This window comes from Salmo trutta, chromosome 4 (assembly GCF_901001165.1).
Source record: "Salmo trutta chromosome 4, fSalTru1.1, whole genome shotgun sequence".
Lineage (NCBI taxonomy): Eukaryota > Metazoa > Chordata > Actinopteri > Salmoniformes > Salmonidae > Salmo > Salmo trutta.
In genome coordinates this window covers 51,357,682-51,384,050 of record NC_042960.1, presented here as the reverse complement: position 1 = coordinate 51,384,050, position 26,369 = coordinate 51,357,682, and the positions used below count along the sequence as shown (strand labels likewise).

Here is a 26,369-nt window from a genome sequence, read left to right as displayed (position 1 = left end):
AAAGGAGGAGGGGAGAGAGGGAGGAGGCAATCAGAGAGAAATTACATTAACACAGACCCACTGAGCTTCAATCTGCCAAAGCCACATGAAGCTAACCACCACAATTCATCAGCCTGAAAATACTACCACACCTTAGTGACGCCAACATAAAGTGTCTTAATAGGGCATTAGGACACCACGAGCCAGAACAGCTTCAATGCACCCTGGCATAGATTTTACAAGTGCTGGAACTCAATTGGAGGGATGCGACAATTCTTCCACGAGAAATACCATCATTTGGTGTATTGTTGATGGAAAACGCTGTCTCAGGCACCACTACAGTGTTAAGTGTTCAATTGGGTTGAGATCTGGTGACTGAGACACAGACCCTTTAAATCCCCTATGCTCATTTGAGACCCCTCTTTCAAAGTCTCTGAGATTTCTTCTAGCCATGCTAGCCAAAATACTTTTTGTACATGACCCTAAGCATGATGGGATGTGCATTGCTTAATTAACTTAGAACCACAACTGTGTGGAAACAACTGCTTTCAAAAATACTTATTTTGGCAGTTACACACACAGAGAGACTGCCTACGGAAAGTATTAAGACCCCTTGACTTTACATATTTGTTACGTTAAATACATTAAAATTATGGATTAAATAAAATATTTTCCTCAGCAATCTACACACAATACCCTTTAATGACAAAGTGAAAAGCTTGGCCCTTTGCGATGAGACTCGAAATTGAGCTCAGATACATCCTGTTTCCATTGAGCATCCATCTACAACTTGATTGGAGTCCACCTGTGGTAAATTCAATTGATTGGACATGATTTGGAAAGGCACACACCTGTGTGTAAGGTCCCACAGTTGACAATGCATGTCAGAGCAAAAACCAAGCCATGAGGTCAAAGGAATTGTTCGTAGAGCTCCGAGACAGGATAGTGTTGAGGCACAGATCTGGGCAAGGGTACCAAAAAATGTCTGCAGCATTGAAGGTCCCCAAGAACACAGTGGCCTCCATCATTCTAAAATGGAAGACGTTTGGAACCACCAAGACTCTTCCTTGAGCTAGCCGCCTGGACAAACTGAGCAATCGGGGGAGAAGGGCCTTGGTCAAGGAGGTCACCAAGAACCCGATGGTCACTCTGACAGAGCTCCAGAGTTCCTCTGTGGAGATGGGAGAACCTTCCAGAAGGACAACCATCTCTCCAACAATCAGGCCTTAATGTTAGAGTGCCCAGATGGAAGCAACTCCTCAGTAAAAAGGCACATAACAGCCTGCTTGGAGTTTGCCAAAGGGCACCTAAAGACTCTCAGACCATGAGAAACAATATTCACTGGTCTGATGAAACCAAGATTTGACTCTTTGGCCTCAATACCAAGTGTCATGTCTGGAGGAAACCTGGCACCATCCCTACGGTGAAGCATGGTGGTGGCAGCATTATGCCGTGAGGATGTTTTTCAGAGGCAGGGACTGGGAGACTAGTCAGGATCGAGGGAAAGATGAACGGAGCAAAGTACAGAGATCTTTGATGAAACCCTGCTCCAGAGTGCTCAGGACCTCAGACGGGGGTGAAGGTTCACCTTCCAACAGGCCAAATACCTTAAGCACACAGCCAAGACAACGCAGGTGTAGCTTCGGGACAAGTCTCTAAAAGTCCTTGAGTAGCCCAGCCAGAGCCCGGACTTGAACTTGATCGAACATCTCTTGAGAGACCTGAAAATAGTTGTGCAGCGACACTCTCCATCCAATTTGTCAGAGCTTGAGAGGATCTGCAGAGAAGAATGGGAGAAACTCCCCAAATACAGGTGTGCCAAGGTGTGAAAAGACTCAATGCTGTAATCGCTGCGAAAGGTGCTTCAACAAAATACTGAGTAAAGGGTCTGAATACTTATGTAAATGTAATACTTCAGTTTTTATTTTTTATAAATGAGCAAAAATGTCTAAACCTGTTTTTGATTTGTCATTATGGGGTATGGTGTGTAGATTGAGGGGGAAAAGACAATTTAATCAATTGTAGAATAAGGAAGTAACGTAGGCACACAGTGGCCTCATACATACAGTACCAGTATTATTCTACATTGTAGAATAATAGTGAAGACATCAAAACTATGAAATAATACACATGGAATCATGTAGTAACCAAAAAAAGTGTTAAACAAATCAAAACATATTTTATATTTGAGATTCTATAAAGTAGCCACCCCTTTTCGCCATGATGACAGCTTTGCACACTCTTGACATTCTCTCAACCAGCTTTATGAGGTAGTCACCTGGAATGCATTTCAATTAACAGGTATGCCTTGTTAAAAGTTAATTTGTGGAATTTCTTTCCTTAATGAAATCAGTTGTGTTGTGACAAGGTAGGGGTGGTATACAGAAGATAGACCTATTTGGTAAAAGACCAAATACTTTAAGACATGAAGGTCAGTCAATCAGGAATATTTGAAGGACTTTGAAAATGTCTTACAGCGCAGTTACAAAATCCATCAACCACTATGATGAAATTGGCTCTCATGAGGACTACCACAGGAAAAGAAGACCCAGAGTAACTTCTGCTGCAGAGGACAAGTTCATTAGAGTTAACTGCACCTTAGATTACAGCCTAAATAAATGCTTCACAGAGTTCAAGTAACAGACACATCTCAACATCAACTGTTCAGAGGAGACTGTGTGAATCAGGCCTTCATGGTCAAATTGCTGCAAAGAAACCATTACTAAAGGACATCAATAAGAAGGAGAGATTTGCTTGGTCCAAGAAACACGAGCAATAGACATTAGACCGGTGAAAATCTGTCCTTTGGTCTGATGAGTCCAAATGTGAGATTTTTTGTTCCAACCACCGTGTCTTTGTGAGACGCACGGGTAAACAGATGATCTCCACATGTGTGGTTCCCACCGTGAAGCATGTACAAGGTGTGGTGGAGTGGGGGTGCTTTGCTGGTGACACTGATTTATTTAGAATTCAAGGCACACTTAACCAGCATGGCTACCACAGAAATCTGCAGCAATACACCATCTCAGACTGGTTTGCGCTTAGTGGGACAATAATTTGTTTTTCAATAGGACAATCACCCGAAAACACACCTCTAGGCTGTGTAAGGGCTATTTGACCATGAAGAATAGTGATGGAGTGCTGCATCAGATGACTTGGCCTCCACAATCACACAACCTCAACCCAATTGAGATGTTTTGGGATGAGTTGGACTGCAGAGTGAAGAAAAAGCAGCCAAGTGCTCAGCATATGTGGGAACACCTTCAAGACTGTTGAAAAGCATTTCAGGTGAAGAAAGCATTTCTGGTTGAGAATGCCAAAAGTGTGCAAAGCTGTCATCAAGGCAAAGGGTGGCTACTTTGAAGAATCTAAAATATATTTTGATTTGTTTAACACTTTTTTGGTTACATGTGATTCCATATGTGTTATTTCATAGTTTTGATGTCTTCACTATTATTCTATAATGTAGAAAATAGTAAAAATAAAGAAAAACCCTTGAATGACTAGGTGTCCAAACTTTTGACTGGTACTGTCACACACACACACACACACACACACACACACACACACACACACACACACACACACACACACACACACACACACACACAGTGGATTCGGCTATTTCAGCCACACCCGTTGCTGACAGGTGTATAAAATCGAGCACACAGCCATGCAATCTCCAAAGACAAACATTGGCAGTAGAATGGCATTACTGAAGAGCTCAGTGACTTTCAACGTGGCACCGTCATAGGATACCACCTTTCCAACAAGTTAGTTTGTCAAATTTCTGCCCTGATAGAGCTGCCCCGGTCAACTACGTGCTGTTATTGTGAAGTGGAAACAGCTCAGCCGCAAAGTGGTAAGCCACACAAGCTCACAGAACAGGACCCAGCATACAATTACATTCTAGACGATTCTGTGCTTCCAATTTTGTGGCAACAGTTTGGGGAAGGTCCTTTCCTGTTTCAGCATGACAATGCCCCTGTGCACAAAGCGAGGTCCATACAGAAATGGTTTGTTGAGATTGGTGTGGAAGAACTTGACTGGTCTGCAGAGCCCTGACCTAAACCCCAACGAACACCTTTGGGATGAATTGGAACGCAAACTGCGAGCCAGGCCTAATCGCCCAACATCAGTGCCCGACCTCACTAATGCTCTTGTGGCTGAATGGAAGCAAGTCCCCGCAGCAATGTTCCAACATCTAGTGGAAAGCCTTCCCAGAAGAGTGGAGGCTGTTAAAGCAGCTAAAAGGGAGGACCAACTCCATATTAATGCCCATGATTTTGGAATGAGATACACTACTTTTGGTCATGTAGTGTATCTCTCTTTAGAGATCAATCCATCTATCAACATTATCTATCTACCGAGGTCTGTCTGTCTATCGAGGTCTGTCTGTCTATCGAGGTCTGTCTGTCTGTCTGTCTGTCTAGATAGGGTCCATACCTGTAGAAGGACCACTTCAGCAGGAACTGTCTTGCAGCCCTGGGGAAGCTGGTGCTGCCCTCGTGGGGCTTGAGGACCTGGTTGACCACGTTGTCCAGCCAGGCGGCCCACTGGTCCAGAGAGCTCTGCTGTTGCAGGGTCACCTTGAAGTCCTGCTCCAGCCGCTGGACCACAGTCTCGTCACACTGGCATACCCACGACGCCTGCTCCTGTAGACCAACAGCACACACACCCCAGGTCTGAGAGGATTTACAAGGTACAAGTACAAACAGAAATGCATGCACACACATGGACACACACACATGCACAGTGGGAAGAAAACACTTCCAACAAAGATGTACCCAAGGAATGATTAGTTCCATGGTCCTACCTGTACGTTGGCGAAGTCGACGCGGTTGAGGTCGCTGAGCATCTGATTGATCTGGGAGGTGTTCTGCAGCACGGCGCGGGCCGCCTGGGCCAGGTGGTTCAGAGAGGTGTACCGACGCAAGGTCTGAGCAAATGCACTCACCACCGCCGCCTACAGCACATACAAGAGATGGTTAACTTCACCTGGGAATGTATCGCGTGTAATGTATACATGCGAGTTCAGCTGTCTGCAGAAAGACTACGAGGGTGTTGGAAGGTGTTTTGTACCTTGGTGCGTACAATCTCATTGGGAAAGTCGCTCATGGCTGTGGTCAGCCAGCCCTCCAGACTCTTGGCAAAGTTGCGAATGGCCTGAGTGAGAGTACCTGCAATTAAAAAAATCAGCTGGGATAAATACAATACATTGAGTGTGATAATGATAATGTCATTATAATGTAGTAATGCTGAAGTTAGGCAGGTGTACTGACTGGGGACAGGGCGTAGCACGTCAGGGATGAGGATCTCCACCAGGGCCTGGTACAGGATATGGTCACAGCTCCTCATCCACAGCTTGATAGGCTCATACTTGCACAGAGCCATCAGCTTCTCCCTGGGGATCACCCCCTCCATGTCCTCATCACTGTACACACACACACACAAATCACTAAAAGCACAGTTTTCAATCACAGAAAACATACATGCATATAAAGCCTGAAAGCAAATATTACATTTTTTTGTAATTCAAATATTACTTTCTCAATCCTCTGTTGTCTGACCTGTTGGGGATGGTGGTGGTTACGTCACTAGATGGCGCTGTTGAATACCAGAAGGTCTGCCACAGCTTCTCAATGTAGTGGAACTGGAGGTTCATCACCACATCCAGAGTAGCCTACGGGGTAGAGGAGGAGGAGGGGAGACGGGAAGGACAAAACACAGAGCTGAGCCATGGCAACCAGACACACAACAAAGTTTCTCTGCAGCAGCCTCCCGACTGGTTAGAGGCTGAGTCCAAGCTAAACGCTGCCTTCCTTCCAACCCATTGATCCCAAATCAGAACAGATAATATTTGAGTGATATTTACTAGAAATTCAACTGTAACATGGCTTTAACGCCAACTCTAGTGTGTGCTGGTGGTGTGTAGCTCCCTGATCCCTGTAATATTGGGCAGCCTCAACTCCACACGGCTTCCTCATTCCTGTTTCAACTCTCACATACTGAGTTCTGAGCATGTGCTACCCACTATAATCAACACGCCAATCAAATCTCCACATGACAGATTTACTATACTAAAGATTTACCAACTCACTATACAATTTTCCAGTAACATTATGGGTTAAAAAAAGACAACTTCACTTTGACAATGTCAAAAATAATTGAAATGGTCACAGATAAAGCCTAAGGTATGTTTAAATATGACATAATATAGACAGTGAAGACACAGTCAACCCTCAGTAACAGAGCAGCAGTGAACCTCCTGTATGTCCTGTCTATCAGTGCTCTGTGATTAGTGGTAGTGTCTCTATTCACTCTTCACACCATGCCCAGAGATTCTCCTTTGGCAGGACATGCTCCCAATCTCCAGTTACAGCCCAGCACAGTATAGGCTTTCCTTCAATCACATGATATGTTTTTGCTTCCTCTCCAAGGATCACTATGGTAACCTTGTTTACCATTGCCCTGGGCAACAGCTTAAACACTAAACTCCAAAACAAAAAGAAGAATTCCCCTGCCCCTACAAACAAGCGTTTTGCCTCCCCAGTTTCGACACACAGGAAAAACAGCATGCTTTAGAAACTATGGCTAGAGCGAGAGAGAAAAGGGAGAGGGAGAGAAAAGAATGACAGAGACTGAGGTTCCTTAACGCTGCCCCCACACACATACACTTCTTTATGTGGTTTTACCTTATTTATTCACTTCCTTCCACGCTGGAGTTTTTATTGCTCATTTTATCATTCAACTCAACAAAAGCATGCTTAATTGGCGTGTCTGATAGCAGGATATTTGGTTCTTATCAATAACTTTGACCTATAATAATAAATGCATGTATGGGCGCCAAAGTTAATGAATATGAATGTGTATAGAGGTAATTAATGCATTGCTTGTATGCAAGAAAATGTTCCGACTATAAGGCGCTACAGAGGGTAGTGAGTACGGCCCAGTACATCACTGGGGCCAAGAGTCCTGCCATCCAGGACCTACAGTGCCTTCAGAAAGTATTCAGACCCTTTGACTTTTTCCACATTTTGTTACATTACAGCCTTATTCTAAAATTGCTTAAATAAAAAAAATATCCTCAGCAATCTACACACAATACTCCATAATGACAAAGCGAAAACAGGTTTATAAATGTTTGCTTATTTCTTTTTAAAAAACATTTCAAAAATACCAAATAAGTTGTAGAAACATCTCAAAGATGATCAATGGAAACAGGATGCACCGGAGCTCAATTTCAAGTCTCATAGCAAAAGGCCTAAATACCTATGTAAATGAGGTATTTCTGTTTTTTTTTTATTATACATTTGCAAAAATGTATAAAAACCTGTTTTCACTTTGTCATTATGGGGTATTGTGTGTGTGGATTTCTGATGATTTTGTTTTATTTAATGCATTTTAGAATAAGGCTGTAACGTAACAAAATCTGGAAAAAGTCCAGGGTTCTGAATACTTTCCGAAGGCACTGTACATGTACAAATTACCTCGACTAACCTGTACCCCCACACATTGACTTGGTATCGGTACCCCGTGTATATAGCCTTTTTTACTTTTGTTTATTTAGTAAATGTGTTCTTAACTCTTAGCTTTCTTGAACTGCATAGTTGGTTAAGGGCTTGTAAGTAAGCATTTCACAGTAAGGTCTACACCTGTCTACATCGGCGCATGTGACATAAAATGTGATTTAATTTGAAACAGAAAATCTACAGCTATATTTCCACTAAAAGCAGGGTGAGGAATAAGTTCTTCCTGGACCTACACCTTGATTTGTCCTTTGTACGCTTGTTACCTTTATTTTAAATAGTACATTTCATTTACCATTTACCAATAATCCTCCTAGTATAAAGTTAACAGATGGTTGTTTGCTCACAAAGAGAAAAGCGCATAAACATTAAACACACAGAAACACACAGAGAGCTGTGAGAGTGACAGAAATGCGCCAGCCAGACAAAGGCAGGAGCCCATGTGCCTGTCCAATGACAAGGCAACACAAAGGCCCACGGGGAGGCAAGCACAAAAAGACACCAAGATGTCCACCCAGCGTGCCGAAAGGTTAATTGGCATGTCTTGAAAGCTGAGCTGAGATGAAAGGAGGCTGGAACAAAAGGAGCGTGGTGTGGCTGGACAGAGGAAGGCCACGGATAATATGATAAACCCACGGCTTCAGTGCTTTAATTAAGCTTTTCAGGGCACCTCTCCCTTTCTGTCTCTCCTTCTCTCTCTATAGCTTGGAAAGTCCCCCAAAAATGTACATTAAACATTTCACCCCCTCCCTCATCACTGTATCCCATCCAGGGAGTTGGTATTCTCTTTGGTCACATTCAACAGTAACTAAGGATGTGTTCTAGCACCAGCTCTGAAATGTCGCTTCCCCCATACATCATTTCATCAAATTTGCAGTGCCGTCAACTAGGACAGGACACTTGTTGAGGGCTGCAGTCTATCGCTCTCGCTGGCAGCGCCTGTTGCACCAGACCAGACCACACCAGAGCAGTGCAGAGTTTGCAGCTAGTTGGTGCTGCGTCGCACATACCTCACAGTGGTCCCTGTACAGGTTCTGCAGCTTCTTCACATCATTCATGTTGATACGCTCGGGGAGGGGCTGGGTACCCAGGTCAGGGGTGGGGAACGGGGGCAGGACATGTGACACATCTGAGGACACGATGACACACGGTCAAATCCCAAACAACAACAAAGAGGTGTTTAATAATAATGTGAAGTGACACAATTAAATCTTGCATCCAGTGATTAAACTGGGCGGGCCCTACCCTAGGCTACCATGCAAGCAGTCTAAAAGCCTTTTATCATTACTATTGTATCCTCAGTGTTCACAAACTATGGAATTAATGCGAGCTGTTTTGGTACAGGGGACCTGATGGTCTCTCAGTGTTACAGTGTGGCCAGCGGAGCTCCTTACCAATGTACTGCTGGTGGTGCTGGCTCTGGGCTGCCACAGACTGCTCTGGGGTGCTGGCTGAGTGCTGGGAGCCTCCTGACAGGCTGTCTCCCATGCCATCCACCTTCTGGAGGGGCTTGAACCTGCGGAAAGGGGAGAGGGCAGCACAGCTATGTTGGGTGGGGCTGGGAAGAACTAAAGGATGACTGGGAGAGGAGAGGAAGCACAAACGAAGAGAGGAGAGAGTGGAGAATAAAGGCAGGTGTGAGGTTAAATAAACCATGTATCTGAAATGAGGACGAGTGCACCACTTCACTCCATTGCAGAGAAGCATTTCAAAATCCACAAAAGTCATTTGGGCAGAGGCAGGGGACATGAAGTCAAATGTTAAAAAAATATCAAAAGGAACTGGATTAAAGCTTTGGCAGACAGTATGGACAGATGAGAGAGAAAGAGAGAAGAGGTGGAGGATGTGAGCGGGAGGGTTCACCTCTGTTTCTGGTGCATGGGTTGCTGCCTCATGGCCATGTACTGAGAGTCCTCTTGCAGTCTGTTGAGTGGTGAGTCTGGCTTCAGTCTGATACCATAGTAGTGGTACTTGGAGTTGCCCCTGGAACAAACAGGAACATGGGGGGTTAATAAGGAAATTGTAATCAGCTTTGTAATCGGTCTTATCATCATCAGAATAAATCCTCACTATCAGCATCATCAATCAATCTTTCTAATCTATCATTAACATTATCCTACACCTGCTCTTCATCACCATCATGGTCATACCTAGTGCCGAGGCGGCGGGTCCTGAGGCCCATGAAGACGGAGCGGATGAGTTTCCCGAAGGAGGCAGCGTTGACCGGGTCCAGTTTCTGCTCCTGACAATGGCGCAGGTAGTGGTTGTAGAGGGAGCTCCGGGGCAGGCTCACCCCCTCCGCTGTCTCATAGTTATCCAGCAGCCACTGCAGCTAGACACACACACACAGCACAGAGACACACCGTCAGTCACCTACTGCTGCACTCTGATCCTTACAGTACCTCAGAGGAGGCTGGTGGGAGGAGCTATAGGAGGACGGCTCATTGTAATAGCTGGAATGGAATAAATGTAACGGTATCAAACATCAAAAATATTGAAACCACTCGTTTGCCTCCGTTCCATGATTTCCATTCCAGCTATTACAGTAAGCCCGTCCTCCTATAGCTCCTCCCACCAGCCTCCTCTGCAGTACCTCCATCCTGCAGCTGTCTGCCCAAGGAGAGGGAGAGCACTGCCTTCTATTATCACATCAAAGGACAGCAGAAACACACACACACACGCGCACGCACACACACACACACACACACACACACACACACACACACACACACACACACACACACACACACACACACACACACACACACACACACACACACACACACATTTAGTGAGTTTAAACATGAGGGTGAGAATTTAGATTTTGGCTTAAAACTGTCAGGAGGGGGGGGGTGAATTAGTGTATTTGATGTGATAATTGCTCATTCATTGCCTCATCAGAAGACCACATATTATACCTGTCCACTAGAGCAATATAGAACTCTGCTCACCCCTATTCTCCAATAGAGAGGACTTCCCTGTCTGTGTGGATGGTGAATGGTGGAGCGGTAAAGGGAAGATGATCGCCAGTTGGAATATAAATAAATACAAGCTGTGGGGATGGATATTTATCTCCATTAACAGGTTGGCCAGACTGAGTGTGGCAGACACAGCATGAAGTGGACTAGAGACTTGATGACAATAATATGACTGTCAGGAGCTGCTTGATAATATAGAGATTCTAGATAGGTGACCGAGGGTTAGGAGCGGGAATGGAGAAGAACCCCCTAGCGTCCAATGAAATAGCTGGTTTGAATGGCAGCTCTGGTAAAGTAGTGGTTGAAAAGGAGGGAGGGCGTTGTGTGGCTATAACAATCACATAGCGGTCATCATGTGGAGGATGGGGAATCTGAAAACGCAAGAGGTTAAATATGCATAGCTTTTCTCAAGACATGGCCAAGGCAAGCCCAGCCAGCAGCAAGTCCCACAATCAACAAGTTGTGGTTGAGCAACAAGCGACAGCAGATGCAAGGAAAGTCTATGGTCAGACGACAATGTAGTGTTTTATGCCACAGCACCGTGAGGCTAGCATTAGCAGAAGTCTGTCAGTATGTTCTCTTCAGCAGTAAGAGAAGAGATCTCAGTGACAAGTGGTAGTGTAGCCCACAGCCAGGGAGACAAAGGCGGGCCTTTCTAGTCCTTTTCAAAGAAAGTTCCTGTTTGACTTACATGGCTGTTGAGCAGGCTGCTTTTGTGAGTTGCAATCCCTTCAGACTTTTGGAGGTTTTCAATCGCCATTTCAAGCTAAAGAAAAAAAAGGAGCATGCAAAAAATAATTAAAACGGGAGGAAGCAAAAAAGGAGGGAAACGAAAAAGAGAGGGAGAGAGGAGTTGAGGTTAAGGGGGTAGACAGGGAAAACAAAATCACAAAACAGAAAGGAAATAAGAAGGTTAGCTGCAGCCAGATCTCTGCATTTCTATTACACTCAGTCAGTCTTGCGACCAAATTCATTATTGGCTGACAAAAGCATGCAAATGAGGGGGACTCAAGGGGTTAAGCTGCTGACTGAAGGCCTTCCTGGTTTGACGCTATGCAAATGACTCCGCAAACAGGGCCACGTTACACCATGCACAGTGACAATGAGTCGACAAATTCCACCTTTCCCCCAAAATAATCATCACACAATGCAAAACATGATCAGTTATATGGAATGGTCGGTCACTGTTGCAACCGATTCAAGACAAGGACTGACTGGCCTAATACAAACACATCTTACAGGAGATATAGATTTCCATATCATCCCCCTCTTTTCTTTCCGTTTGTTATCCCAAAAGAACCATTTCAATGAATTTACCAGATCATTTAGATATTTTTCTGCGGTATCATGGACTAGAGAAAATAGAGAGAAGTTAGTCTAGCGGGCATAGCGAATGATAAAACCTGGGACTGAGCTTGCTTTAAAGAGGGGGGGAGAAAAGACACCCACAGAAAGATGCGTGGTACAGTGGCCAAACCTGAGAAGAAAAAGAGCAGGCATCGTTCCAAGGCCTTAAAAAGTCTCCCAAGGGCTGTTGGCCAAATGGTAATGAGGCTGAGGGGTTGCTTTGTTTCGCAGGGTGCTCAAGTGCCTGTGAAAAACTCTAAAACAAGGCAGCACTGAATTATTTAAGCCAGCCTGCACCCGGCTTCCCCTGTCCTGCTCTTCCCGTAACGCCATGGGGCACTGGGGAGGTTGAGGCCCACCCCATACTCAGGTTTCCCTGAGGCTCAGCAGATTGGCCAGGCAAGCAGGTGTGATGACTGTCACGCCAGCGTGCGTCACAGCCACGGCAGCGTAAGGCAGGGCAATTTGTTTGTTATTATTATTTAGACACGCTTCATATACTGTAGGATACTTTAATCCGTACACGGCTTAAAAAGCTGTTTAGTAAAGGCAACCATAAACTATCCCTCGTGTATGTAATAATTTGGAATTACTGACTCTCAGACATGGGCATTCATTTCTCAATTGTTGGTGCCTCTACTACAGTTGAAGTTGGAAGTTTACATACACTTTGGTTGGAGTCATTAAAACTCGTTTTTCAACCACTCCACAAATTTCTTGTTAACAAACTATAGTTTTGACAAGTCGGTTAGGACATCTACTTTGTGCATGACAAGTAATTTGTCCAACAATTGTTTACAGACAGATTATTTCACTTATAATTCACTGTATCACAATTCCAGTGGGTCAGAAGTTTACATACACTAAGTTGACTGTGCCTTTAAACAGCTTGGAAAATTCCAGAAAATTATGTCATGGCTTTAAAAGCTTCTGATAGGCTAATTGACATCATTTGAGTCAGTTGGAGGTGTACCTGTGGATGTATTTCAAGGCCTACCTTCAAACTCAGTGCCTCTTTGCTTGACATAATGGGAAAATAAAAATAAATCAGCCAAGACCTCAGAAAAAAAATGTAGACCTCCACAAGTCTGGTTCATCCTTGGGAGCAATTTCCAAACGCCTGAAGGTACCACGTTCATCTGTACAAACAATAGTACGCAAGTACAGCAAAGGACCTAGTACAGCAAAGGACCTTGTGAAGATGCTGGAGGAAGCAGGTACAAAAGTATCTATATCCACAGTAAAACAAGTCCTATATCGACAACCTGAAAGGCCGCTCAACAAGGAAGAAGCCACTGCTCCAAAACCGCCATAAAAAAGCCAGACTACGGTTTGCGACTGCACATGGGGACAAAGATCGTACTTTTTGGAAAAATGTCCTCTGGTCTGATGAAACAAAAATAGAACTGTTTGGCCATAATGACCATCGTTATGTTTGGAGAAAAAAGGGGGAGGCTTGCAAGCCGAAGAACACCATCCCAACCGTGAAGCACGGGGGTGGCAGCATCATGTTGTGGGGGTGCTTTCCTGCAGGAGGAACTGGTGCACTTCACAAAATAGATGGCATCATGAGGAAGGAAAATATGTGGATATATTGAAGCAACATCTCAAGACATCAGTCAGGAAATTAAAGCTTGGTCGCAAATGGGTCTTCCAAATGGACAATGACCCCAAGCATACTTCCAAAGGACAACAAAGTCAAGGTATTGTAGTGGCCATCACAAAGCCCTGACCTCAATCCCATAGAAAATTTGTGGGCAGAACTGAAAAAGCGTGTGTGAGCAAGGAGGCCTACAAACCTGACTCAGTTACACCAGCTCTGTCAGGAAGAATGGGCCAAAATTCACCCAACTTATTGTGGGAAGCTTGTGGAAGGCTACCCGAAACATTTGACCCAAGTTAAACAATTTAAAGGCAATGCTACCAAATACTAATTGAGTGTATGTAAACTTCTGACCCACTGGCAATGTGATGAAAGAAATAAAAGCTGAAATAAATCATTCTCTACTATTATTCTGACATTTCACATTCTTAAAATAAAGAGGTGATCCTAACTGACCTAAAACAGGGAACTTTTACTGGGATTAAATGTCAGGAATTGTGAAAAAATGAGTTTAAATGTATTTGGCTAAGGTGTACGTAAACTTCCGACTTCAACTGTATACCATAATGTTTGATGGACTTACGTAGTCATATCACAATCATTTCACTGACAAACCTACTGGACTGGAAACATTATTCACCCTACTAAATTCCTAAGTCCTAACAAACGGACAGAGGACAGAGTATATGTAACCCATCCAAGGTGCTCACCATAGCAGAGGAGGAGCGGGAAGAGTGTGAGGCGTGGTGGCGACCCCCATCCATGCCCCCGCCGTGGATCAGGTAGGTGCCGCCACCGGAGATGACCTGACTACCACCCACATCCATGGCGATGCCCACCATACCGTGGGGCGGCCCGCCGCCGGCCGAGGAGACCACCGTGGTGACCTGGGCACCCCCACCCTGAGAGTCAAAGTAGGCTCCTCCACTACCTTGCCCATACAGCTGGGCCTCAGGGTTATAGGAGTAGGCTGTCCGGCTGGGGAGAGAGGTGCTATAAGGTAAAGGTATGACCTCAGATCTATACAGAGTGAAATATGAAGCACATACTATAACATTGCATCACTTAGCTTATGTTCCTATTATAGTATTACCCATAGGGTTGCAAAGAGAGGGTACAGTGCTTTGACTTTTTCAACATTTTATTGTGTTAGACAGAAAATTAAATGGCTTAAATTTAGATTTTTGGGGTCACTGGTCTACATACAATACCCTATAATATCAAAGTGGAATGATGTTTTTCGATTATTTTCTTTAACAAATGAATTAAAAATGAAAATCTGAAATGTCTTGAGTCAATAAGTATTCAAGCCCTTTGTTATGGCAAGCCTAAATAAGTTCAGGAGTAAAAATGTGCTTAACATGACACGTAAGTTGCATGGACTCTGTGTGCAATCATAGAGTTTAACATGATTTTAGAATGACTACCTCATCTCTGTACCCCACACATACAATTATCTGTAAGGTAACTCAGTCAAGTGGTGAATTTCAAAACACAGATTCATCAAAGACCAGGGAGGTTTTCCAATGCCTCACAAAGAAGGGCACCTATTGGTAGATGGGTATAAAAAAAGCAGACATTGAATATCTCTTTAAGCATGGTGAAGTTATTAATTACATTTTGGATTGTGTATCAATACACCCCGTCACTACAAAGATACAGGCGTCCTTCCTAACTCAGTTGCCGGAGAGGCAGGTAACCGCTCAGGGATTTCAACATGAGGCCAATGGTGACGTTAAAACAGTTAAAGTGTTTAATGGTTGGGATAGGAGAAAAGTGAGGCTGGATCAACAACATTGTAGTTACTCCACAACACTAACTTATCTGACAGAGTGAAAAGAAGGAAGCCTGTACAGAATAAAAATATTTAAAAACATGCATCCTATTTGCAACAAGGCACTAAAGTAATACTGCAAAAAATTGTTGTCTTGGCTGTGTGCTTAGGGTCGTTGTCCTGTTGGAAGGTGTACGTTCGCCCCAGTCTGATGTACTGAGCAGGGGTCTCTCTGTACTTTGCTCCGTTCATCTTTTCCTCGATCCTGACTAGTCTCCCAGTCCCTGCCACTGAAAAACATCCCCACAGCATGATGCTGCAACCACCATGCTTCACCGTAGGGATGGTGCAAGGTTTCCTCCAGACGTGACGTTTGGCATTCACCTCCCTGACCAAGGCCCTACTCCCCCGATTGCTCAGTTTGGCCAGGCAGCCAGCTCTAGGAAGAGTATTGGTGGTTCCAAACATCTTCCATTTAAGAATGATTTTTTTGGTACTCTTCCCCAGATCTGTGCCTCGACAGAGTCGTACCTTGGAGGTCTACGGACAATTCCTTCGACCTCATGGCTTCTACCTCATGCACTGTCAACTGTGGGACCTTATATACAGTCGTGGCCAAAGGTTTTGAGAATGACACATATATTAATTTTCACAAAGTCCGCTGCCTCAGTTTGTATGATGGTAATTTGCATATGCTCCAGAATGTTATGTAGAGTGATCAGATGGATTGCAATTAATTGCAAAGTCCCTCTTTGCCATGCAAATGAACTGAATCCCCAAAAAACATTTCCACTGCATTTCAGCCCTGCCACAAAAGGACCAGCTGACATCATGTCAGTCATTCTCTCGTTAACACAGGTGTGATTGTTGACGAGGACAAGGCTGGAGATCACTCTGTCATGCTGATTGAGTTCGAAAAACAGACTGGAAGCTTCAAAAGGAGGGTGGTGCTTGGAATCATTGTTCTTCCTCTGTCAACCATGGTTACCTGCAAGGAAACATGTGCCGTCATCATTGCTTTGCACAAAAAGGACTTCACTGGCAAGGATATTGCTGCCAGTAAGATTGCACCTAAATCAACCCTTTATCGGATCATCAAGAACTTCAAGGAGAGCAGTTCAATTGTTATGAAGAAGGCTTCAGGTCGCCCAAGAAAGTCCAGCAAGCGCCAGGACCATCTCCTAAAGTTTATTCAGCTGCGGGATCGGGGCACCACCAGTACAGAGCTTGCTCAGGAATGGCAGCAGGCAGGTGTGAGTGCATCTGCACGCACAGTGAGGCGAAGACTTTTGGAGGATGGCCTGGTGTCAAGAAGGGCAGCAAAGAAGCCACTTCTCTCCAGGAAAAACATCAGGGACAGCATGATATTCTGCAAAAGGTACAGGGATTGGACTGTTGAGGACTGGGATAAAGTCATTTTCTCTGATGAATCCCCTTCCCGATTGTTTGGGGCATCAGGAAAAAAGCTTGTCCGGAGAAGACAAGGTGAGCGCTACCATCAGTCCTGTGTCATGCCAACAGTAAAGCATCCTGAGACCATTCATGTGTGGGGTTGCTTCTCAGCCAAGGGAGTGGGCTCACTCACAATTTTGCTTAAGAACACAGACATAAATAAAGAATGGTACCAACACATCCTCCGAGAGCAACTTCTCCCAACCATCCAGGAACAGTTTGGTGACGAACAATGCCTTTTCCAGCATGATGGAGCACCTTGCCATAAGGCAAAAGTGATAACTAAGTGGCTCGGGGAACCAAACATCAATATTTTGGGTCCATGGCCAGGAAACTCCCCAGACCTTAATCCCATTGAGAACTTGTGATCAATCCTCAAGAGGCGGGTGGACAAACAAAAGCCCACACATTCTGACAAACTCCAAGCATTGATTATTCAAGAATGGGCTGCCATCAGTCAGGATGTGGCCCAGAAATTAACTGACAGCATGCCAGGGCGGATTGCAGAGGTCTTGAAAAAGAAGGGTCAACACTGCAAATATTGACTCTTTGCATCAACTTCATGTAATTGTCAATAAAAGCCTTTGACAGTTATGAAATGCTTGTAATTATACTTCAGTATTCCATAGTAACATCTGACAAAAATATCTAAAGACACTGAAGCAGCAAACTTTGTGAAAATTAATATTTGCATCATTCTCCAAAACTTTTGGCCATGACTGTAGACAGGTGTGTGCCATTACAAATCATGTCCAATCAATTGAATTTACCAAAGGTGGACTCAATTAAGTTGTAAAAACATCAAGGATGATCAATAGAAACAGGATGCACCTGAGCTCAATTTCAAGTGTCCTAGCAAAGGGTCTGAATACTTATGTAAATAACCTGTTTTTGCTTTGTCATTATGTGTGTAGATTGATGAGGGAAAAAACGATTTAATCCATTTTTGAATAAGGCTGTAACGTAACAAAATGTGCAAAAAGTCAAGGGGTCTGAATACTTTCCGAAGGAACTGTATGCGTCAGCCTACTAATTATACAAATAGGCCCTACTTTATTTCAAAATTAAAATGAAATTCGCTAACCTACTTTGTAGGCCGCATGTGCTGCCCCAGAATCGCATGTTCTCTTCTGCTTTCATGGTTTGAACGATGTGCGTAATTCCAGTCCATATAATACAGTACAATACAGAAATACAGTTCACACTCAAAAATATTAGTCTACAGGAACTAGATTAATTTATTTACCCAAGTGTCACGTCCTGACCATATACTTAGGTAATTTTGTATTATATTTGGTCAGGACGTGGCAGAGTTATGTTTGATTATGGTATAGTGGGGTTGTGAGTGTTGGGTTAGGTTCTAGGTTAGGTTTTCTATGTGTAGGTGTATGTCTATGTTTGGTTAATTGGGGTTGGGACTCTCAGTTGAAGGCAGGTGTTGTCTATCTGCCTTTGATTGAGAGTCCCATATAGTGGGGTGTGTTTGTGTTTGGTATTTGTTGGGTAATTGTATTTTGCACTGGGTTTCGTTTCTCCTGTGAAACTGTCACCTTTCGCCTTTGCGTGTTTATTTTGTTTTGTCGTTTCCATCTCTAATAAATATGATGTGGAACAGTCAACCTGATGCGTATTGGTCATCAAGTGATTTCGACATATCTTCCGATGAGGGAGAATACGAGGAACATGACAGAATTACCCACCAACAACGGACCAAGCAGCAGAGGAAGGAGCAGCACAAGGAGAGGCACCAGGAGAAAAGCTATCTGGAGTCATGGACTTGGGAGGAAATCCTGGATGGGAAAGGACCATGGGCTCAAGCTGGGGATTATCGCCGCCCGCAGTGGGAGATCGAGGCGGCGAGAGCTGAGAGGCGCTGGTATGAGGAGAGGGAGCGCAACGGACACGGGAGGCAGCCCCACACTTTTTTTGGGGGGGGGGGGCACACGGGGAGATTGGCGGAGTCAGGTGGTAGACCTAAGCTAACTACCCGTGCTTACCGGAAGCAGCGTGGTACTGGTAAGACACCGTGTTATGCTGTGGAGCGCACGGTGTCCCCAGTGCGCGTTCAAAGCCCGGTGCGCTACATACCAGCCCCCCGCAAGTGCTATGCGAGTGCAGGCATCGAGCCAGGGCGGATGGTGCCAGCTCAGCGCGTCTGGTCTCCAGTGCGCCTCCTCGGTCCAGGTTATCCTGCGCCGGCGTTGCGCACTGTGTCTCCAGAGCGCTGGGAGGGTCCAGTTCGCCCAATGCCTGCTCTCCGCCCGTGCCGGGCCAAAGTGGGCATTCAGCCTGGAGTGTGGGTAAAGAGTGTCCGTACCAGAACTCCAGTGCTCCCCCACAGCCCGGTTTATCCTGTGCCTCCTCCTCGGACCAGGCCTCCAGTGGGTCTCCCCATCCTGGTCCATCCTGTGCCACCTCCCAGGACCAGGCCTTCAGTGGGTCTCCCCATCCTGGTCCGTCCTGTGCCACCTCCCAGGACCAGGCCTCCAGTGGGTCTCCCCATCCTGGTCCGTCCTGTGCCACCTCCCAGGACTAGGCCTCCGGTGGGTCTCGCCAGTCAACAGTCGTCAGAGCTGCCCGCCAGTCAACAGTCGCTAGAGAGGTCAGACTGCGCTGAACTGCCGGAGTGGCCAGACTGCCCTGAACTGCCAGAGTGGCCAGACTGCCCTGAACTGCCAGAGTGGCCAGACTGCCCTGAACTGCCAGAGTGGCCAGGGACGCCCACCAGCCTGGTGAGTCCTGTGCCTGTGCCCAGGGCCAGGCATCCATCATGTCTCCCCAGCCTGGTGAATCCTGGGTCAGGGCCGTCGGAGTATCCGACACCGGTGTACGGCCCAGAGGATCCGACACCGGGGAGCGACCCAGAGGATCCGACACCGGGGTGCGACCCAGAGGATCCGACACCGGGGTGCGGCCCAGAGGATCCGACACCGGGGTGCGGCCCAGAGGATCCGACACCGGGGTGCGGACCAGAGTATCCGACACCGGGGTGCGGCCCAGAGGATCCGACACCGGGGTGCGGCCCAGAGGATCCGACACCGGTGTACGGCCCAGAGGATCCGACACCGGGGTGCGGACCAGAGGATCCGACACCGGGGTGCGGCCCAGAGGATCCGACACCGGGGTGCTGCCCAGAGGATCCGACACCGGGGTGCGGACCAGAGGATCCGACACCGGGGTGCGGCCCAGAGGATCCGACACCGGGGTGCGGCCCAGAGGATCCGACACCGGGGTGCGACCCAGAGGATCCGACACCGGGGTGCGGCCCAGAGGATCCGACACCGGGGTGCGACCCAGAGGATCCGACACCGGGGTGCAGACCAGAGGATCCGACACCGGGGTGTGACCCAGAGGATCCGACACCGGGGTGCGACCCAGAGGATCCGACACCGGGGTGCAGACCAGAGGATCCGACACCGGGGTGTGACCCAGAGGATCCGACACCGGGGTGTGACCCAGAGGATCCGACACCGGGGTGCGGACCAGAGTATCCGACAACAGCTTGCGACCCGGGACTGAGGGGAGCTGCCTGTGACCCAGAACCGGGTGAGTCTGGTCACAATTCTAAAGTAAAGTTGATTAACTATGACTGTGATGATTCTGCCTACAACCCAGAACCGAAGGAGTCTGCTTACAGCCTGGGACCGAAGGAGTCGGCCCACGAACCAGAACCAAAGAAGTCTGCCTACTGTCCTAAGCCCAACAGGTCTGTCTACGGTCTGTTGGACAGTAGGCCAGAACCGGAGCCACCTCCAATATAGGTGGGTTGGGGAGGGGGGGTGTAGCACTGTGCCGTCGTTGACGGCAGCCACCCTCCCTTCCCTCCCTTTAGTTAGGGGGTTAATTGTGTGTTTTTTTCTTCTTTTTTTTCTGTTGGTTTGGTGCATTCAGTGTATGCACCTTTAGGGGGGGGTAATGTCACGTCCTGACCATATACTTAGGTAATTTTGTATTATATTTGGTCAGGACGTGGCAGAGTTATGTTTGATTATGGTATAGTGGGGTTGTGAGTGTTGGGTTAGGTTCTAGGTTAGGTTTTCTATGTGTAGGTGTATGTCTATGTTTGGTTAATTGGGGTTGGGACTCTCAGTTGAAGGCAGGTGTTGTCTATCTGCCTTTGATTGAGAGTCCCATATAGTGGGGTGTGTTTGTGTTTGGTATTTGTTGGGTAATTGTATTTTGCACTGGGTTTCGTTTCTCCTGTGAAACTGTCACCTTTCGCCTTTGCGTGTTTATTTTGTTTTGTCGTTTCCATCTCTAATAAATATGATGTGGAACAGTCAACCTGATGCGTATTGGTCATCAAGTGATTTCGACATATCTTCCGATGAGGGAGAATACGAGGAACATGACAGAATTACCCACCAACAACGGACCAAGCAGCAGAGGAAGGAGCAGCACAAGGAGAGGCACCAGGAGAAAATCTATCTGGAGTCATGGACTTGGGAGGAAATCCTGGATGGGAAAGGACCATGGGCTCAAGCTGGGGATTATCGCCGCCCGCAGTGGGAGATCGAGGCGGCGAGAGCTGAGAGGCGCTGGTATGAGGAGAGGGAGCGCAACGGACACGGGAGGCAGCCCCACACTTTTTTTTGGGGGGGGGGCACACGGGGAGATTGGCGGAGTCAGGTGGTAGACCTAAGCTAACTCCCCGTGCTTACCGGAAGCAGCGTGGTACTGGTAAGACACCGTGTTATGCTGTGGAGCGCACGGTGTCCCCAGTGCGCGTTCAAAGCCCGGTGCGCTACATACCAGCCCCCCGCAAGTGCTATGCGAGTGCAGGCATCGAGCCAGGGTGGATGGTGCCAGCTCAGCGCGTCTGGTCTCCAGTGCGCCTCCTCGGTCCAGGTTATCCTGCGCCGGCGTTGCGCACTGTGTCTCCAGAGCGCTGGGAGGGTCCAGTTCGCCCAATGCCTGCTCTCCGCCCGTGCCGGGCCAAAGTGGGCATTCAGCCTGGAGTGTGGGTAAAGAGTGTCCGTACCAGAACTCCAGTGCTCCCCCACAGCCCGGTTTATCCTGTGCCTCCTCCTCGGACCAGGCCTCCAGTGGGTCTCCCCATCCTGGTCCATCCTGTGCCACCTCCCAGGACCAGGCCTTCAGTGGGTCTCCCCATCCTGGTCCGTCCTGTGCCACCTCCCAGGACTAGGCCTCCGGTGGGTCTCGCCAGTCAACAGTCGTCAGAGCTGCCCGCCAGTCAACAGTCGTCAGAGCTGCCCGCCAGTCAACAGTCGTCAGAGCTGCCCGCCAGTCAACAGTCGCCAGAGAGGTCAGACTGCGCTGAACTGCCGGAGTGGCCAGACTGCCCTGAACTGCCAGAGTGGCCAGACTGCCCTGAACTGCCAGAGTGGCCAGACTGCCCTGAACTGCCAGAGTGGCCAGGGACGCCCACCAGCCTGGTGAGTCCTGTGCCTGTGCCCAGGGCCAGGCATCCATCATGTCTCCCCAGCCTGGTGAATCCTGGGTCAGGGCCGTCGGAGTATCCGACACCGGTGTACGGCCCAGAGGATCCGACACCGGGGAGCGACCCAGAGGATCCGACACCGGGGTGCGACCCAGAGGATCCGACACCGGGGTGCGGCCCAGAGGATCCGACACCGGGGTGCGGACCAGAGTATCCGACACCGGGGTGCGGCCCAGAGGATCCGACACCGGGGTGCGGCCCAGAGGATCCGACACCGGTGTACGGCCCAGAGGATCCGACACCGGGGTGCGGACCAGAGGATCCGACACCGGGGTGCGGCCCAGAGGATCCGACACCGGGGTGCTGCCCAGAGGATCCGACACCGGGGTGCGGACCAGAGGATCCGACACCGGGGTGCGACCCAGAGGATCCGACACCGGGGTGCGGCCCAGAGGATCCGACACCGGGGTGCGACCCAGAGGATCCGACACCGGGGTGCGGCCCAGAGGATCCGACACCGGGGTGCGGCCCAGAGGATCCGACACCGGGGTGCGACCCAGAGGATCCGACACCGGGGTGCAGACCAGAGGATCCGACACCGGGGTGTGACCCAGAGGATCCGACACCGGGGTGTGACCCAGAGGATCCGACACCGGGGTGCGGACCAGAGTATCCGACAACAGCTTGCGACCCGGGACTGAGGGGAGCTGCCTGTGACCCAGAACCGGGTGAGTCTGGTCACAATTCTAAAGTAAAGTTGATTAACTATGACTGTGATGATTCTGCCTACAACCCAGAACCGAAGGAGTCTGCTTACAGCCTGGGACCGAAGGAGTCGGCCCACGAACCAGAACCAAAGAAGTCTGCCTACTGTCCTAAGCCCAACAGGTCTGTCTACGGTCTGTTGGACAGTAGGCCAGAACCGGAGCCACCTCCAATATAGGTGGGTTGGGGAGGGGGGGTGTAGCACTGTGCCGTCGTTGACGGCAGCCACCCTCCCTTCCCTCCCTTTAGTTAGGGGGTTAATTGTGTGTTTTTTTCTTCTTTTTTTTCTGTTGGTTTGGTGCATTCAGTGTATGCACCTTTAGGGGGGGGTAATGTCACGTCCTGACCATATACTTAGGTAATTTTGTATTATATTTGGTCAGGACGTGGCAGAGTTATGTTTGATTATGGTATAGTGGGGTTGTGAGTGTTGGGTTAGGTTCTAGGTTAGGTTTTCTATGTGTAGGTGTATGTCTATGTTTGGTTAATTGGGGTTGGGACTCTCAGTTGAAGGCAGGTGTTGTCTATCTGCCTTTGATTGAGAGTCCCATATAGTGGGGTGTGTTTGTGTTTGGTATTTGTTGGGTAATTGTATTTTGCACTGGGTTTCGTTTCTCCTGTGAAACTGTCACCTTTCGCCTTTGCGTGTTTATTTTGTTTTGTCGTTTCCATCTCTAATAAATATGATGTGGAACAGTCAACCTGATGCGTATTGGTCATCAAGTGATTTCGACATATCTTCCGATGAGGGAGAATACGAGGAACATGACAGAATTACCCACCAACAACGGACCAAGCAGCAGAGGAAGGAGCAGCACAAGGAGAGGCACCAGGAGAAAATCTATCTGGAGTCATGGACTTGGGAGGAAATCCTGGATGGGAAAGGACCATGGGCTCAAGCTGGGGATTATCGCCGCCCGCAGTGGGAGATCGAGGCGGCGAGAGCTGAGAGGCGCTGGTATGAGGAGAGGGAGCGCAACGGACACGGGAGGCAGCCCCACACTTTTTTTTGGGGGGGGGGCACACGGGGAGATTGGCGGAGTCAGGTGGTAGACCTAAGCTAACTCCCCGTGCTTACCGGAAGCAGCGTGGTACTGGTAAGACACCGTGTTATGCTGTGGAGCGCACGGTGTCCCCAGTGCGCGTTCAAAGCCCGGTGCGCTACATACCAGCCCCCCGCAAGTGCTATGCGAGTGCAGGCATCGAGCCAGGGTGGATGGTGCCAGCTCAGCGCGTCTGGTCTCCAGTGCGCCTCCTCGGTCCAGGTTATCCTGCGCCGGCGTTGCGCACTGTGTCTCCAGAGCGCTGGGAGGGTCCAGTTCGCCCAATGCCTGCTCTCCGCCCGTGCCGGGCCAAAGTGGGCATTCAGCCTGGAGTGTGGGTAAAGAGTGTCCGTACCAGAACTCCAGTGCTCCCCCACAGCCCGGTTTATCCTGTGCCTCCTCCTCGGACCAGGCCTCCAGTGGGTCTCCCCATCCTGGTCCATCCTGTGCCACCTCCCAGGACCAGGCCTTCAGTGGGTCTCCCCATCCTGGTCCGTCCTGTGCCACCTCCCAGGACTAGGCCTCCGGTGGGTCTCGCCAGTCAACAGTCGTCAGAGCTGCCCGCCAGTCAACAGTCGTCAGAGCTGCCCGCCAGTCAACAGTCGTCAGAGCTGCCCGCCAGTCAACAGTCGCCAGAGAGGTCAGACTGCGCTGAACTGCCGGAGTGGCCAGACTGCCCTGAACTGCCAGAGTGGCCAGACTGCCCTGAACTGCCAGAGTGGCCAGACTGCCCTGAACTGCCAGAGTGGCCAGGGACGCCCACCAGCCTGGTGAGTCCTGTGCCTGTGCCCAGGGCCAGGCATCCATCATGTCTCCCCAGCCTGGTGAATCCTGGGTCAGGGCCGTCGGAGTATCCGACACCGGTGTACGGCCCAGAGGATCCGACACCGGGGAGCGACCCAGAGGATCCGACACCGGGGTGCGACCCAGAGGATCCGACACCGGGGTGCGGCCCAGAGGATCCGACACCGGGGTGCGGACCAGAGTATCCGACACCGGGGTGCGGCCCAGAGGATCCGACACCGGGGTGCGGCCCAGAGGATCCGACACCGGTGTACGGCCCAGAGGATCCGACACCGGGGTGCGGACCAGAGGATCCGACACCGGGGTGCGGCCCAGAGGATCCGACACCGGGGTGCTGCCCAGAGGATCCGACACCGGGGTGCGGACCAGAGGATCCGACACCGGGGTGCGACCCAGAGGATCCGACACCGGGGTGCGGCCCAGAGGATCCGACACCGGGGTGCGACCCAGAGGATCCGACACCGGGGTGCGGCCCAGAGGATCCGACACCGGGGTGCGGCCCAGAGGATCCGACACCGGGGTGCGACCCAGAGGATCCGACACCGGGGTGCAGACCAGAGGATCCGACACCGGGGTGTGACCCAGAGGATCCGACACCGGGGTGTGACCCAGAGGATCCGACACCGGGGTGCGGACCAGAGTATCCGACAACAGCTTGCGACCCGGGACTGAGGGGAGCTGCCTGTGACCCAGAACCGGGTGAGTCTGGTCACAATTCTAAAGTAAAGTTGATTAACTATGACTGTGATGATTCTGCCTACAACCCAGAACCGAAGGAGTCTGCTTACAGCCTGGGACCGAAGGAGTCGGCCCACGAACCAGAACCAAAGAAGTCTGCCTACTGTCCTAAGCCCAACAGGTCTGTCTACGGTCTGTTGGACAGTAGGCCAGAACCGGAGCCACCTCCAATATAGGTGGGTTGGGGAGGGGGGGTGTAGCACTGTGCCGTCGTTGACGGCAGCCACCCTCCCTTCCCTCCCTTTAGTTAGGGGGTTAATTGTGTGTTTTTTTCTTCTTTTTTTTCTGTTGGTTTGGTGCATTCAGTGTATGCACCTTTAGGGGGGGGTAATGTCACGTCCTGACCATATACTTAGGTAATTTTGTATTATATTTGGTCAGGACGTGGCAGAGTTATGTTTGATTATGGTATAGTGGGGTTGTGAGTGTTGGGTTAGGTTCTAGGTTAGGTTTTCTATGTGTAGGTGTATGTCTATGTTTGGTTAATTGGGGTTGGGACTCTCAGTTGAAGGCAGGTGTTGTCTATCTGCCTTTGATTGAGAGTCCCATATAGTGGGGTGTGTTTGTGTTTGGTATTTGTTGGGTAATTGTATTTTGCACTGGGTTTCGTTTCTCCTGTGAAACAGTCACCTTTCGTCTTTGCGTGTTTATTTTGTTTTGTCGTTTCCATCTCTAATAAATATGATGTGGAACAGTCAACCTGCTGCGTATTGGTCATCAAGTGATTTCGACATATCTTCCGATGAGGGAGAATACGAGGAACATGACACCAAGCTACATCTATGGTTTTTCTGTTTTTCTGTTATCCATAATGTGCAGTAGCCTAAATCATATACACTACCGTTCAAATGTTTGGGGTCAAAAACAAATGTCCTTGTTTTTGAAAGAAAAGCAATTTTTTTGTCCATTAAAATAACATCAAATTGATCAGAAATACAGTGTAGACATTGTTAATG

At 48.5% G+C, this 26,369-nt stretch overlaps 1 protein-coding gene across 7 annotated transcripts in view; it reads right to left on the bottom strand.

Annotated features, from left to right (window-relative positions):
• Positions 1 to 26,369, bottom strand: part of LOC115192557 (DNA-binding protein RFX2) — a 66,785-nt gene that overhangs the window by 2,995 nt on the left and 37,421 nt on the right. For 4 of the 7 annotated variants that reach the window (XM_029751194.1, XM_029751200.1, XM_029751198.1 and 1 more), the window contains exons 5-15: positions 14,147 to 14,414; positions 11,178 to 11,252; positions 9,659 to 9,840; positions 9,372 to 9,491; positions 8,903 to 9,087; positions 8,519 to 8,637; positions 5,550 to 5,662; positions 5,262 to 5,413; positions 5,062 to 5,159; positions 4,796 to 4,945; positions 4,426 to 4,634 (exon numbers count right to left, since the gene is read on the bottom strand). In XM_029751194.1, the coding sequence (XP_029607054.1) occupies positions 4,426 to 4,634; positions 4,796 to 4,945; positions 5,062 to 5,159; positions 5,262 to 5,413; positions 5,550 to 5,662; positions 8,519 to 8,637; positions 8,903 to 9,087; positions 9,372 to 9,491; positions 9,659 to 9,840; positions 11,178 to 11,252; positions 14,147 to 14,414 (1,671 nt within the window). The remainder of the gene's footprint in view (positions 1 to 4,425; positions 4,635 to 4,795; positions 4,946 to 5,061; positions 5,160 to 5,261; positions 5,414 to 5,549; positions 5,663 to 8,518; positions 8,638 to 8,902; positions 9,088 to 9,371; positions 9,492 to 9,658; positions 9,841 to 11,177; positions 11,253 to 14,146; positions 14,415 to 26,369) is intronic. The other 3 variants (XM_029751195.1, XM_029751196.1, XM_029751199.1) reach the window with 3 other exon arrangements.